Raw genomic sequence first — 13,279 nt, 5'->3', positions numbered from 1 at the left:
ATTGGTAAGGAAGATACAGTTTATCTCTTGTCCTTTTGGAATGTTATTTTGTAGCTTGTGTACACATACAAGGTATCTTCTGAAAGTAAAAATAGAAATTGCATGGCTGTATCTGTGCTTTTACAATGTAATTTGCAGCTCAGGTCTTTGGTTTCCATTTGGCGGGCTGACACATTTGGGTAGTGGAAAATTCCTTTGCTGTGTTGTATGGGTCTTTGGTGCGGAATCCAAGTCACCTTAAAGAACTGGGAAGAGACTTAGTCATGCCCAGGTGCTTCCTTGAACACTGTGGGAGGATCCTATAAAATCTGAGGAAGGACACTGTACCATGGGACACTTATTGAACACCCAGTGCCAGTTCTTTAGTTTTAATACATGGAATCATTGAGTAAAATAAGTAGCTTTCCTTATTTTTTAAAATGAAACTATTGTACAGTTCCCTGAAACATTGTTTTAAAAATAAATCTCATAGGAATCAAAATACAAAGCAATCAATCATTTTTTTATTGTTCTGTTGTTACTGTTGTTGTTGTTTTTCAAGGGTGGAGAGTAGCTTGCAGTTACACAGCCACCAAGATACTTTGATTTGCCCTAGGCTTTAGCCTATGGCACTTAGCTGCCCCTGGGGTATGGTGGGCCCCAACTGTCTATAAAGTAGACAAACTTTCTGTTTACCATAGTTCTATTGATTGAGGCTCTATTGGCAGTAGAGCTTCACACACGCCATTATGATGTGTCCACAGTGAACAACTGCTTCCTGCCACTATCCTGAGTACTGATCAAACATTAATTTTATACTGAAGATTCATTTTTCTGAGGAAGAGGACCCCATGCTAACTGTAACTCACTTTAGAAACAGGCAGCATTTCTGTGCCCCTATAATAAGCCAGTGCTCACAGTACAACCTGGAGAGCTTCCCCACAGACAGTGTCAGGCACTCTTGAGCATCCTTAATATTTGCTCACACACCTTTGCCTCAGGGGTTTCCCATTCTTGTTTTGTCTCCTGACTAGGGTATTCCTCTTTACCTTAAACTGATTTTCTCAAGGATTCCTCCTGGCATTTCTCCCTGGCCATGCTGGTGTCACTACTGTTCACCTGATGCCATTCTGAAGTCTAACTTTGATGAGTCCAGTCCTATGATGGCCATCATGATCAGCATCCATGCCCATATGCCTCGAGCTCATCATGGGGTGGGACATGTTTGAGTGGGCAATGCTGGAAAAGTTGAGAAAAAACAGCTAGGAAAGTGGTTCTCGGTTAGGATAAAGTGATTCTTAGGGGTATGCTCTGCACAAGGATCAAGTGCCCAGGGTCTAGGATCAAGAACCCAGATTAGGCGAGCCCTGGGCTGTGAGTGACCAAGCTCTGAGAGAGTACAGTAACATTAGGCTAGAGCAGGCTTCATCTCTGAAGTGTGAGTGTGGAGCATGACTTCATTCCGGCACAGGCCTATCAAGGAAAGCAGTGAAACTGGGACTTTAAATGGCCATGTTCAAAGGTATCTAAAAATCTTAAGTTTATTTAAAATTGCTTTTTTAGTATTTTTTAATGTAGGAAATTAGAGTCATGTGTGGTTATACATGCTTGTATTCCAGACACTTAGGAGACTGAGATAGATAGCCAGACAATGTGTCAAAAAACAAAGCAAAAAGGGCTGGGGATTTAGCTCAGTGGAAGAGCGCTTACCTAGGAAGCGCAAGGCCCTGGGTTCGGTCCCCAGCTCCGAAAAAAAAAAGAACCAAAAAAAAAAAAAAAAGTCCTTAAATAATTAAAAAAAAAAGCAAAAGTAGTCATATTGGTGTGTAGCTGGTACCCAGGTCTAGCCACAAAACTCTGTCCAGTTCCAACTCTGAACCCACAAGTATCAACTCTCTCTCTCTGCCCCTAGACTCTGGACACCTCAACCCTCCCTTTGCTTTCTTTCTGATATGTATAATTTTTCTCATTTGTACACATAGACTTCAAGATCCCATAGAAACTAAGACTGTAGATGTTTGTGTTTCAAGAGCCAAATGGTGTTCTGTTTGCATATAAAATAGGAACTAGTTGATTGTTTATAGCAAACAATTCTATAGAACTACTAATATAGGCTATACTGCATTGCTTTAGAAAGATGACAAAAATCGCAAATATTTAAAGTAGATGTATAGATTTTGTTCCCCCAAATATGTTTTGATCTGTGTACTTGAATCCATGGGTGTATGAAATCTTAAAGGACACTAATAATACCTTCATTTACTTTTTTAAAAAAACAGAAAAGCTAGAGTGGATCTTAACATCTTTCACCTAGTTATTAAATATGCTTAATAAAATATTAGTGAATTAGAACTTCCCAGTGTAACACTTCTCACATGTTAAATTGATTTCTGCCCCCTCAGATTGGAGTATGAACCGTGACAGTTGTTCAGTACCAAAAATTATTTTTTGTAGTGAAGTCTCGTTCCATAGGTCATGTTTTTAGCTTCAAGTGTATTTTGAAAGAGTGTTGATAGTCATTTCTGTCTTCAAGCCTTTTAAGTGACTGCCACGAAATGACAAATCAGAAAACACAAATAAAGTAGCATATAACTGAACTTCAAAAGATTTTCCAAGCACAGAAGGTGCTTAGAGAAGAAGGTCCTTGTTGGGATGACATAGGGTAGCAAATATATGCCATGTCTCTGACTCAAGTCTAGGAAAATGGCAGCAAAAACATGGTCCAAAATGAAGAATCAGAAATTTCTCATGTAGACATACTGTTTAATTCTTTCTTCCCAGAGACGCAGTCATTAAGTCACAGTCACACAAGCTTGCCTATGTTGCTCCTCATTTCTCAACGAGGAAGGCGCTGCATGGTCCCAGGCGTTGGGGAGGGGCGTGGGGGCTTCCTGTGAAGATTGGGCCATCACAATGGATACATCATACATGCATAATGCAACCGTCTTTAACGAGACAAAATAATTCAGTGAAGAAAACCCAGAATCACCGTTAATCTCCAGTTCCCGTAAAAAAGACACTAGATGGTGCTATGAACCAAGAAGTGTGTTATTTGTTAAGGTGCTAAGGTACGCCCGCCTGGGAGGGAGAGCCTCCTCTGCCAACACCTCTCTGCCCTTTCCAGATCAGCACACCTTACTTGGCTTGTGAGAAATAGTTATTTACCAGTCATGGCTTAAGAACAAAATGATAATTTATTTAACTAAATTTACATGTATTTCCAAACAAAACTAGCCTTGAGTTTGTTAATGACAGTGAAGCAAGAAGAGATGTGAATTTGAGATCAGATGGCCTCAAATATTTGGGGCAAAGTCCATGCCCATTTGGGACTTGACTCTTTAGGGAAGGGAGACGCTACTAAGAGTTTGATTTGGCAGCCATGTTTGTGAGGAAACACATTCATACAAATTCATTGAAGGTAAAATTGTCTATAAAAGTCAGTTTTCTTTTCTCTCCTAGTATTCTTTCTAAAGGGTTCCCCTTGTGGAACCTGTTCCATCAGGTTAGCATTGAGTAGACAATCAGAGCATATTAGTCTGTCTCCTTCCACTTCTGTTCACTGGCAGAAATTTCCAAATGGGTTATTGTAGCTCTCCTCAGATTCGTGAGAACACAGAAGTTTAGCAGTTGGCCACATGTATAGAAAAGACACACAAGGTCCTCATTGAGAAAAATATAAGTTTATAGAAAATTTACAAGAACCAAATGTGAGGCTGATCAGTGGGGAAAGACACCTCCAAGCATGACAACCCGAGTTCAACCCCAAAACCCACATTGTAATTAGAAGGAAAGAACCAACCTCAAAGTTGTCCTCTATCCTCCACCCAACTGCTGTGATTCACACCTTGCCATAAATAAATATGTATAATTTTCTAAAAAGAACTAATATAATTTTAGTATATCTTATTCCAGTACTTAAAAAATAAAATTAGTGTAGACCCTTGAGAATCAGCTGTTTAAAAATAGTTTAGATTTCATTTTTAGTCTACATTAGAACTTAAGGAAGTTCAAAAGTCAGTAATTTTTTAAAAGAAATTCAAACATATAAATTAGTAGTTGTTATCCTCACAGGACATACTCCAGTTGGTTCTGAGTATCAAACATATAAATTAGTAGTTATCCTCACAGGACATACTCCGGTTGGTTCTGAGTATCAAACATATAAATTAGTAGTTATCCTCACAGGACATACTCCGGTTGGTTCTGAGCAGCCATTTTAGGACTTTGAGGCTTTACTTCCGTTCTCACAGCTCTGAAAGGCCTGAAGGTTGACGAATCCAGGTACAGTGGCTACATTTGATTGGTGGAGATTGTAAGCTGATAACTGAATGTTATCAGACTAGCTGGGCATCCTTTCAAAGACCACCCAATAAAGTATATTCAGATGAAGAAATTGTTCACTTCAGAGGAGAGGACAACAATCTGTGTACATGTGTTATGTCTTCTAGAGTCTACCTGCTTTATATGAATAATATTTGATTAGTATCAGAATTGTTTTGACTTTGACTTTACAACAGAGAACTGACCCAGGAATTTACCTGTTCCCAAAAAAAGAAATAGGGCAGGAGACACCAAGGACTGCCACCAGGGGTCGGCACAGCCAAAGACTACAGCAAGCGCAGGGAAAAAGAGCCATGAATGCTAATCTGCCAGCACGGACCAAGCCATTCCGTATTCTCAGAGGTTGGGAGCGCTGTCGGACCAGGAACCGCATTGCCAGTAGGTTTCTCTAGGACTAGGGCAGGAGAAATAGGGCTCAGTGTCTTACAACGTTCTTTCTGTCTAAACACTTAGGAAGTAGCTCTGCGTGGAGCGAAACTTGGTTTGCACGGGGTTCTTTCAGTCAGTGAATAGGACCTGGCCTGAGCCCCACCCCACCCCACCTCCCACACACATATCCTTTAGTATAGAGAACTTTGCGTTTCACCCAATGTTGCTTCTTAAATGATCTATCAGCATAGAAATGCTTCCTTGTGAGTAGAAGCATGGATAATTCTCAATTGTTTATTAATTGTTAACAAAATACTTGTTTGGAAAACAAAATAATTGTTAGTATGTTAACTAGCCCTGAATGTAGATGTGTCAGGAGGCACGTATTCTGGAACTCTCCTATAAGCACCAGACTTGTAAACGATAGTGTAGCTTCTGTTCCCACTGAGGTCTCCTCCTTAGCCTCCTCTGATTCCCTCCTTTTATAAGTGGACTAAATGTTGCTCTACTACTATTCTGGGGAGGCCTGTAAGAGGCCTGTCCCCTCAGAAGATGGCAGACTCTGAAGTGTGACCCCCTCTTGCCCTGCTGGAGTCTTAGATTGTTGTCCCACAGGCAGCACCTAACTGGGCAAGTGCTCTGCTGTGTCTCAACTGTCCCTCTGTGATGCTAGGCTTTTGGTCATTTTTAATTACCAATTCAGCACTCTGTCCATTTAGTATCTGACTGAAGGGTTAATATGTGACCTTTCAGAACCTGTGCTGTATCACGATCCTCTTCCTCCTCCTTAACCTTATCTATATATAGTTTCTCCTCTTCATTACCAATCTGAATGCTTGTGTGCACCGAACCGATTCTCTCTTTACGCACAGCCCACTGTCCCCTGCTTGTCAGCATCTCTCACACAAGGTCTCTGCTCTTATCCAGCAGTGGCTACACTAGTCAGATGGCTAGAGCCATCACCACTGTTTTCAGCAACCTGCTATGTTGTCTCTCCTAGTGACCTTGGAGCCTAGATGCACCATAGGTCACTTCCACTATTCAGCTTCCGTCAGGGTCTCTCGTATAGCTCCAAGCCAGGGCCCTTCAAGGTTCTTTTGCTTTTGCCTATATATTCTCATAATTATGCCCTGTTCCTTCACCTACCAGAGAGATACTAATCCCTGGAATGTACACCTTGCCAGGTATTCTCTAGTGAGCTTTAGTATCTTTTGTTATCACATCCTCTAGTCTTAAGAAACAAGAGGCCCCTAAGACATTGTAGTGCTGAAGGCCAAAGTCCTCGTGTACACACACCCCAGACAAGCACTGCACCACAGGACCACTGGCCCTAGACAAGCACTGCACCCCAGACAAGCACTGCACCACAGGATCACTGGCCCAGCTAAACCCAGAAAGATCCTCGAGCCCACTTGTTCATCGTCCAAGTCAAACAAGCATCTAAATTTATTTTCAAATCCAAGATGCGCTCTACTGCTGATGTTTTCTGGAACAAAGCAAGTAACGTCATTCCTTAAGCATGCTTCCTTGTCTGATAGGCCAGTTGCCTGTCTGTGTTGTTTTCTGTGAACAGGTGAAATGGAGCTGCTTATTCTGTATCAGACTCCATTAGAAAACAGGTTACGCCTGACTTCACCCTCACAGTCCCCCTAGGGGTGGGTATATTGCTAACTGTGTGTTAGACTTGAAGAGACTTCAAACAGAAACCTCCAGTTGTTGTCCTAGGCTTGGAGGCTGTAGGAGCAGCCTGGGCATGACAAGCAGGTTCAAAATGCACTCTCTTATTTCTTCCTACACTTTGGAGGCATTGACCTCTATGAGAGTGTCTTGCATTCTGTGACTCCCAGCCTTGTGTGGGGCTTAGGGGTCACAGCTGGCCATATCTTACAACTTGTGACGTGCTATGATGCAGTCAGTTTAGGTCCCTTCTTGTCCGGTTGTTAAGTTGACAACTTTAGGAAACACCTTCACTGCTGACTTCTGCTCTTCTGCCCCTTACCATCTTCCCGTCCCTTCCTCCTCAGTGTCCCTTAAGCACAAGAGTTGTGTTGTAGACATATCTGAGCACCCGTGACCAGTCCTTCTCTATACTTGCTCTAGCTAGGCTCTCTGTAATGGTTTCCATGTGTTGCAAGGAGGCGAGAGCTAGAGCTATCTGTGGGTGTAAAGATGCAGAGAATCCCATTAGAAATTATGCTGGTGTAGTAAAGTGATGTAAAACAATCTCCTCAAATATCCATTTCCTCACTTGCCCTGGGAAGTTGGGTAGGTTTCCAGTACTGGCCTTAAGTCAAATGAGAGAAATCATTGGTTGCCACCAAGATGTGGGTGCCACTGTTGCACGGTTGATGTCCTGCCGTGCTGGCCATTGTTGTGCTTCATGGGTGTCATAGCCGGGTGGACTGTTGGCCACCTTCTTCCCTTTGGAGCTTTTGTAGCACCTTTTGGTATTGTGAAAGCTAATCCTCAGGGAGGAGACTTACCAGTCAGATCCAGCTTGGGTGTTCCAGTCTTATGTCTAAACCCTATGGTATCTTTAGCAGTAGGGAGGGACTTACCTCTAACTGCCAGAAGGCAGCCAAGAGCAGCTGCAACAGCTGAATTGGTCTGGACCCCCCTGACGAACAACCCGAAAGGAGATTTGTTCCGTGCCTAGCACTGCGGTGTTTACTTGACGATATATAGCGTTTGCAGGAAGTGTTATCATTCCAAGTGGGATAACTTTATTTTGAACTATACATGTATATGTATACACACAGACTTACCATGTATTGTATGTAACTAATATGATTTCATAGTATTTTTAAAATACTGTTTGGTTTAAGGGCCTGATCAAAGGTAACCATTTTGGTAGAACTCTACACCCTGACTGACATTTTTTTCACCTCTTGCCTTTTTTATGTGCAGAGCATGCTCTTGGGCTTCAAGTCCTAATGAACAACGATATTAACTCATCCGTGGAAAGCCTTAACTCAGCTTGCAACATGCAGTCTGACACTGACACTGTGCCACTTCTTGAGAATGGCCAGAGTGCCAGCAACCAGCCGTCAGCATCCAGCTCCCGGGGACAGCCTCAGGCGTCCCCGAGGCAGAAGATGCAGCGCTCGCAGCCTGTGCACATTCAACCGCTCAGGTGGGCCAGAACATGTGCTGTCTGCACAGGCAGTGCACTCCGCTCTCCAAACGGTGATGGGCAGTGCCTGTGAAATCAAGTCAGATGAGACCCTTCTGTTAGCAGCAGCTACAGTTGTCACCCTATAATCTTGGGGAAAATGGTCCATAATCCGAAAGCCAGAGTACAGGCCTGAGCTCCTGGTTTACTGTAGTTCTCCCTACACATCATAACGATGCATGACTTATAAGTTAGATACTATAATATGTACAACAATAATTAATAGTATGGCAGGATAATTATAACACTAATGAAGTCACATGAGTGGCTCCTGTTCTTCCTGCTGTGATAGTAAAGATGACACAAAGCGGTGAGATGGAGGGAAGCAAGTGGGGTGGGTGTCATGATACTCTCGGCTGTAGTTGACCATGTATGTCAGGATTCTCAAGTCATGCCTCTGCCAGCTGACCTCAAAGAGTAAAAGTTCAGCCCTCAGTGGTCCCGGGTGTGCTGGGCAGCGTCTGAGCATTTGATGTGAGCAGAAAGGCATATCAGTGAGGAAAAGGAGAGTCCTGGGACCTTGAGGGAGCTTCCTGGGAGGAGGCAGATCTCTGAGCTGAGTTCAAGCTAATAGGAAAGTAGAAGGCTGCAGAGTGGAGGCAAGGAGCGGGTTTTAAAAGGCTTCTGTACTTTTCCCAGCAGCTGGGCAAAGAAAGGTTTAGAACATATAAGAAAGGAAAAAGTCTCACTGTGAGCACGTGACTTTTATGTGGAGTTCAGGAGCACAGAAGATTAGACGAGGGGCTGGTGTTGTGCGAAGGAAAGCGAGCACATAGTCGAGGGAGTTTGGTTTTGTTGAGGGGAAGATAGAGAGCCCTGTAGCCATCTTGGTTTATGAAACCAAGCTGAAGAAGGCAGCTCTTGAAGAGCACTGCCTTGGCCTGGCTCAGTCTCAGGACTCCCCTGAGTTTCAGGCTTGCACGACGGAGCGAGAATGATGAGCTCTTAATACAAGCTTGCTCCTGCCTCTCTGGGAATTCGCAGATGTGTGTGCAGTGGACTGTGCTTGGGTTGTTGCCCGGCCTCAGTCCAGCTGCAGTTCTGGTGGTTGTACATCACTGCCTACTCTGGGATGTTCTACCTCCCTGCTTCCAGAAACTTCTAAAAGGGTTCTTCAAATCTTCTTCAGCCTCAGTAACCATCTTTCCCTAGGTATCTACTCTTTCCAAAGATGTGGATGCTGGGTTCATACTGTGGGGGGGCTCCCAAAGATTCCCACAGGCTGGGTGAGCCAAGTCGAGGCAGTTATAAAAGAAAAGTCTTCAGAAGGTCCATATATTCCACAGCTAATTAATGGAGCAGGAGGAAGGCCATGGTGAGGGAGACAGTTACTTTCAAGTAAAAGACCAGGCAAGGTTTTGGAAACACAGAGCCCTCCACCTCCCAGGTCCTCACAGTTCTACAACCATCTTGACATCCCCGGATCCAGATCCTCTCCACAGACACTTCCCCTCTGCAGCCTCAGGGACAGCCTCTTGATGTGAGCCTCTGTGTCGGGGATTGCCTTCATCTTTGCATAATGCCCCTTAATTACACCTCTGCGCAGTATCTGTGAAATGTTATAGCATAAAAAGATTAATGAGGTTAAAATTGAAATAATGTATAAACTGTCAATACACCCTAATAAAGAAGGAGGCTTTTGTGAACTTCTGGAACATCAGAAAGAGTCCCATCTGGTTCTGTCGATCAAAGAGGCTGAAGCTGAAAGTGCTACAGGAAGATCAGGATCTGTTAACGGGATCTGTAATGGGCTGGTATAGGAAGGACTGCCTCAGGTCTCACAGCACAGGTCCCCTCCATGCACTGAGAGAGCTGGCATCTTAAAGGTCAGAGCACTATTTCCTGGTCCATACAAAAATGGCGAGGCAGGTCTTCCTTGGAAGTCAGAATGGATGGTAAAGCCAGTGATTGATCACACAGTGACTTTTCCAATAGCCAATTCTCCCAGGAAGGCTCATAGGTCAATGATCTTATCAGATGGTAAAAATATTCAAAAAATTATTTGAAGATAATATATAAAGGGTAGTTCCCCAGTGTGCTGAAATAAGAGGAGGGCCAGACCTGAGCAGACCATGAGTGGCCCCTTCTCTGCCTATCCTGAAAGGAAGGCTCTACACACTGGTAATGTTCCCTCACTGGTGGGTGAGTGGGACGAAGTGTCTCTCCGGAAAGCCCTGGGAAATGGAGTCAGGAGGTCGCTGGTAGGACTCTACAAAGAAAAGAACTGGGAATTTATTATCATTTTAGCTTTGAACTTGATTTCTCTCCTATTTTCATTATTATACCCAATTCATCATCCTTTGCTTAATGGTGTAACTGGTGAGCTTTGGATTTTCCAAAGTGGGGAGGAAGGAACGATGACCCTAAATAAGTACCAAGGAATACAGAGGAGAATGAGTAGTGAGAACATTCTAGGAAGAACGATATAGGAAGCATTGATTTCCAAACAGTATAGTCCTAATCACTTTGCTCATAAATTGATAATTTCCACAGTTCAGGTGAGGAAACAGGAAGCTTCCTATGGTTAGATATGTATTAATTTCAAAGACCAGGAAGTCCTGTTCTCTTCAATCTGACTTTATTCACAAAACCTTTTTAAGTACGAAGTACACATTGAACAGATAGATGCCAATAGAGTATGGTATGCTGAGCCCAAAATATACGTTGCATAGCCGTCATTTTTTAAAGTGTAAGTGACCAATTGGGATTGATGACCAGTCTCCAAAATATTCTCATCTTAGAGAACAGAAACTGTACTCATTAAACAGGAGCTCCTGCTCTCACTTCTCTGTCCCCACCATTCTACTTTCTGAATTCAACTATTTTATATGACCTACACGATGCAGTCTTCTAGTATGTGTCTTTCTGCACTTACAGCATATGTCAGAATTCCCTCCCCTTATTTTTTGAATAATTCTCTTTTTAAGGCTACATGATATTTCACTACAGAGACATGCCCATTCACGGTTGGACAGTTAGGCTACTTCCCGATTTGGGCCACTTTGAACAGTGCTGTCATCATGAGCATGGTTGTACCAGCATCCATAGAAACCCAGCATTTCCTTCTCTGGGCTGTAAACCCAGCAAGTGCGTGCGAGCATGGCACACTAGTTTTTAACTCCTTCCTTGTAGGCGCCTTCAGGAGGAAGACCAGCAGCTCCGAACTTCATCTCTTCCGGCCATCCCCAATCCGTTTCCGGAGCTCGCTGGGGGGGCCCCTGGGAGCCCTCCTTCGGTTGCTCCTAGCTCCTTACCTCCTCCTCCGAGCCAGCCTCCTGCCAAGCATGTAAGTGGTCCCTGACTACAGCACGGTGATGCATTTCTTTGTGGAGAAAGGAGGGAAGTTCTAAGATGGCCTCTTTGGGTTGATACTGAACTTCTTTTGTCTCATGAGTCCTTTTAATGCATTGGCTAAAATTCAATTTACTAAGTTAAGAATGTATCAGGGTAGTTTTGCAAAAAAAAAAAAAATTACTGTGTTTATATACTTATTTATGTGTTTATTTATTCTTAGAGACAGTATGTGTGCCATGATGCATATATATAATTAAAGGACAGTTTTCATGAGCCAGTTCTCTTTACACCATGCAGGTCCTGGAGGATCGAACTCAGGACCTCGGGCTTAGCATCCAAGTGTCTTTAGCCTCTCACCAGACTGAGGAACGCATCACTGTGTTTCAAAGAATCTTAACTGTGTTTTGTTGTTGTTGTTGTTGTTGATACTGCTGTTGTTTTTTAATTAATGATTTGATGCTTGAGGATGATTTTAGCTCTTTTAAAGAAATTGTGCAAGCAGGCCGTCCGGGTCAACCAGCCCTTCTGCTGTGCGCACACCGCTGGGCCGTCCTGTGTGCGCTCTTCAGTATGGGATGCAGTCGGAGTTTCCATCTTGAGGTCTTGACTTGGAATGCAGCCTGCTCAAGGCCAAAGATGGCCCCTTGACTCAGGAGATAACTGTCCTTTTAAACCTTGTTTCTCCTTTGAAGTGGTACTATGCAGTGGAGAGCTGGTCACTGCCCCCATGTGAGAAACTCCCCAGTGACAGCCACTCAGCCTATCAGAGACATGGGCAGGCGACTGGTGAGCAGTGGGCTGGGAACAGGATGGCCCAGGGCTCAGCAGCACACCACAGCCTGCGGCAGGGAATGTTAACAGAGACAGTGACTTTACAGGGAGGCTAGGCTCCGCTCGCAGCCCAGGCTGCTACGGCGGTGCTCACTTACTGCTCTGGTTGGCCCTATAAATTCAGTACAGATGCCACCATCTCCTACAGTGGAGGAAACTGAGGCTGGTGTCAACCTACAACTGCCTCTTTCAAGCTTGCAATTTAAAAGATTCTGTTTTCCCACTAGAACCACTCTTCCTCCCGCTTGCCCGCCTCTGCTGTTCTCTTACACAGGGGAGCCAGCAAGCCCCATTCTTTGCAGCCTAGTGGCACACAGCACCAGCTCTCCACTAGGCTTTTTCTAATTCTCGCTGACTTTGGAACACTACTACCCCTGAGCGCCTCTCGAGCCACCCGCATTACAGCACTGTCAGACTTAGAAGGTGAGGTCAGTGTTCCTTGTCTCAGAGCCAGTACGGTCCTGGCTTCCGCACAGGGTCACATGCTGAAGTGCATCTGGGCTGTCTACCTCCCTGGTGACCTTCTGCCTTGAGTAAGGATCCTGATGATCGTGTATGGTTTGTCCCCGAGGTTGTTTACAAGTTTCCTGTCCTGAAGTAGACCACAAAAGTACTGTCTGGCCCTCGCCTTGCCTGGCAAGAAAATAAGCCTCCTCCCCACCGATTGTCCAAATTTGTAAGAATAAGGAAACCCGGGAATTTTGCCTGCTCGTGTTTTTCTTGGGATCAGAGTTGGCTCTTCATGAGAACAGTGCACTGGTGTGTTTGTCGTCAGATTCCTCAAGCCAACTGGGACCAGTGAGAGCAGGGAGGGTGTTTCTTACTTGTGGAAGGCTGTTGTTCTTTGTGGCTGTTTTTAGTTCTAATTTTGTATTTATTCTCTGATAACCTCATGCACGTAAATTGTATAATTTTGTCAATATCCCACTCTTTCTGAGTCTCTTCTTCCACAGAAGCCCTATCCTACTTTCTTGTGTTTTTTTGTCCCAGCTCGGCGAGTTAGAGGCCTTCCTTCCACTCCCTCTGAGTTTCCTTTCCAGGGACTTTTTAATGGCTCCTTAAAGGGGCAAGAGTGGCCTGGCATAGGTGTTTGGACCCCAACCCTGAGAGAGATAGTGGGGTGTGGACTTGTTGCTCATCTTAGGCATCAGAGTCCTAGTACCGATTCCTAGGAAGGTGAGGATGTGAGTGGACACCCTCCCCTGCATGGGACACTTCCACAAGCCCATCCCAGTGACCACATGTGAACACCAAAGACCTGGAGCGCTGCAGAGTGCCGTGTGGCCACATGCA

The 13,279-nt window shown here is 44.3% G+C and overlaps 1 protein-coding gene across 15 annotated transcripts in view; it reads left to right on the top strand.

Moving 5' to 3' along the window:
- The window catches only part of Grb10 (growth factor receptor bound protein 10), a 107,706-nt gene that overhangs the window by 61,230 nt on the left and 33,197 nt on the right, over positions 1-13,279 (top strand). For 8 of the 15 annotated variants that reach the window (NM_001401403.1, XM_087584128.1, XM_087584117.1 and 5 more), the window contains 2 exon segments: positions 7,597-7,822; positions 10,994-11,147. In NM_001401403.1, the coding sequence (NP_001388332.1) occupies positions 7,623-7,822; positions 10,994-11,147 (354 nt within the window). In that variant the 5' untranslated portion in view covers positions 7,597-7,622. 15 annotated transcript variants of the gene reach the window in all.

Source organism: Rattus norvegicus, chromosome 14 (assembly GCF_021556685.1).
Source record: "Rattus norvegicus strain SHRSP/BbbUtx chromosome 14, alternate assembly SHRSP_T2T, whole genome shotgun sequence".
Classification (NCBI taxonomy): Eukaryota; Metazoa; Chordata; class Mammalia; order Rodentia; family Muridae; genus Rattus; species Rattus norvegicus.
The sequence above is the reverse complement of the archived record's forward strand: the minus strand, read 5'-3'. Positions and strand labels throughout refer to the sequence as shown.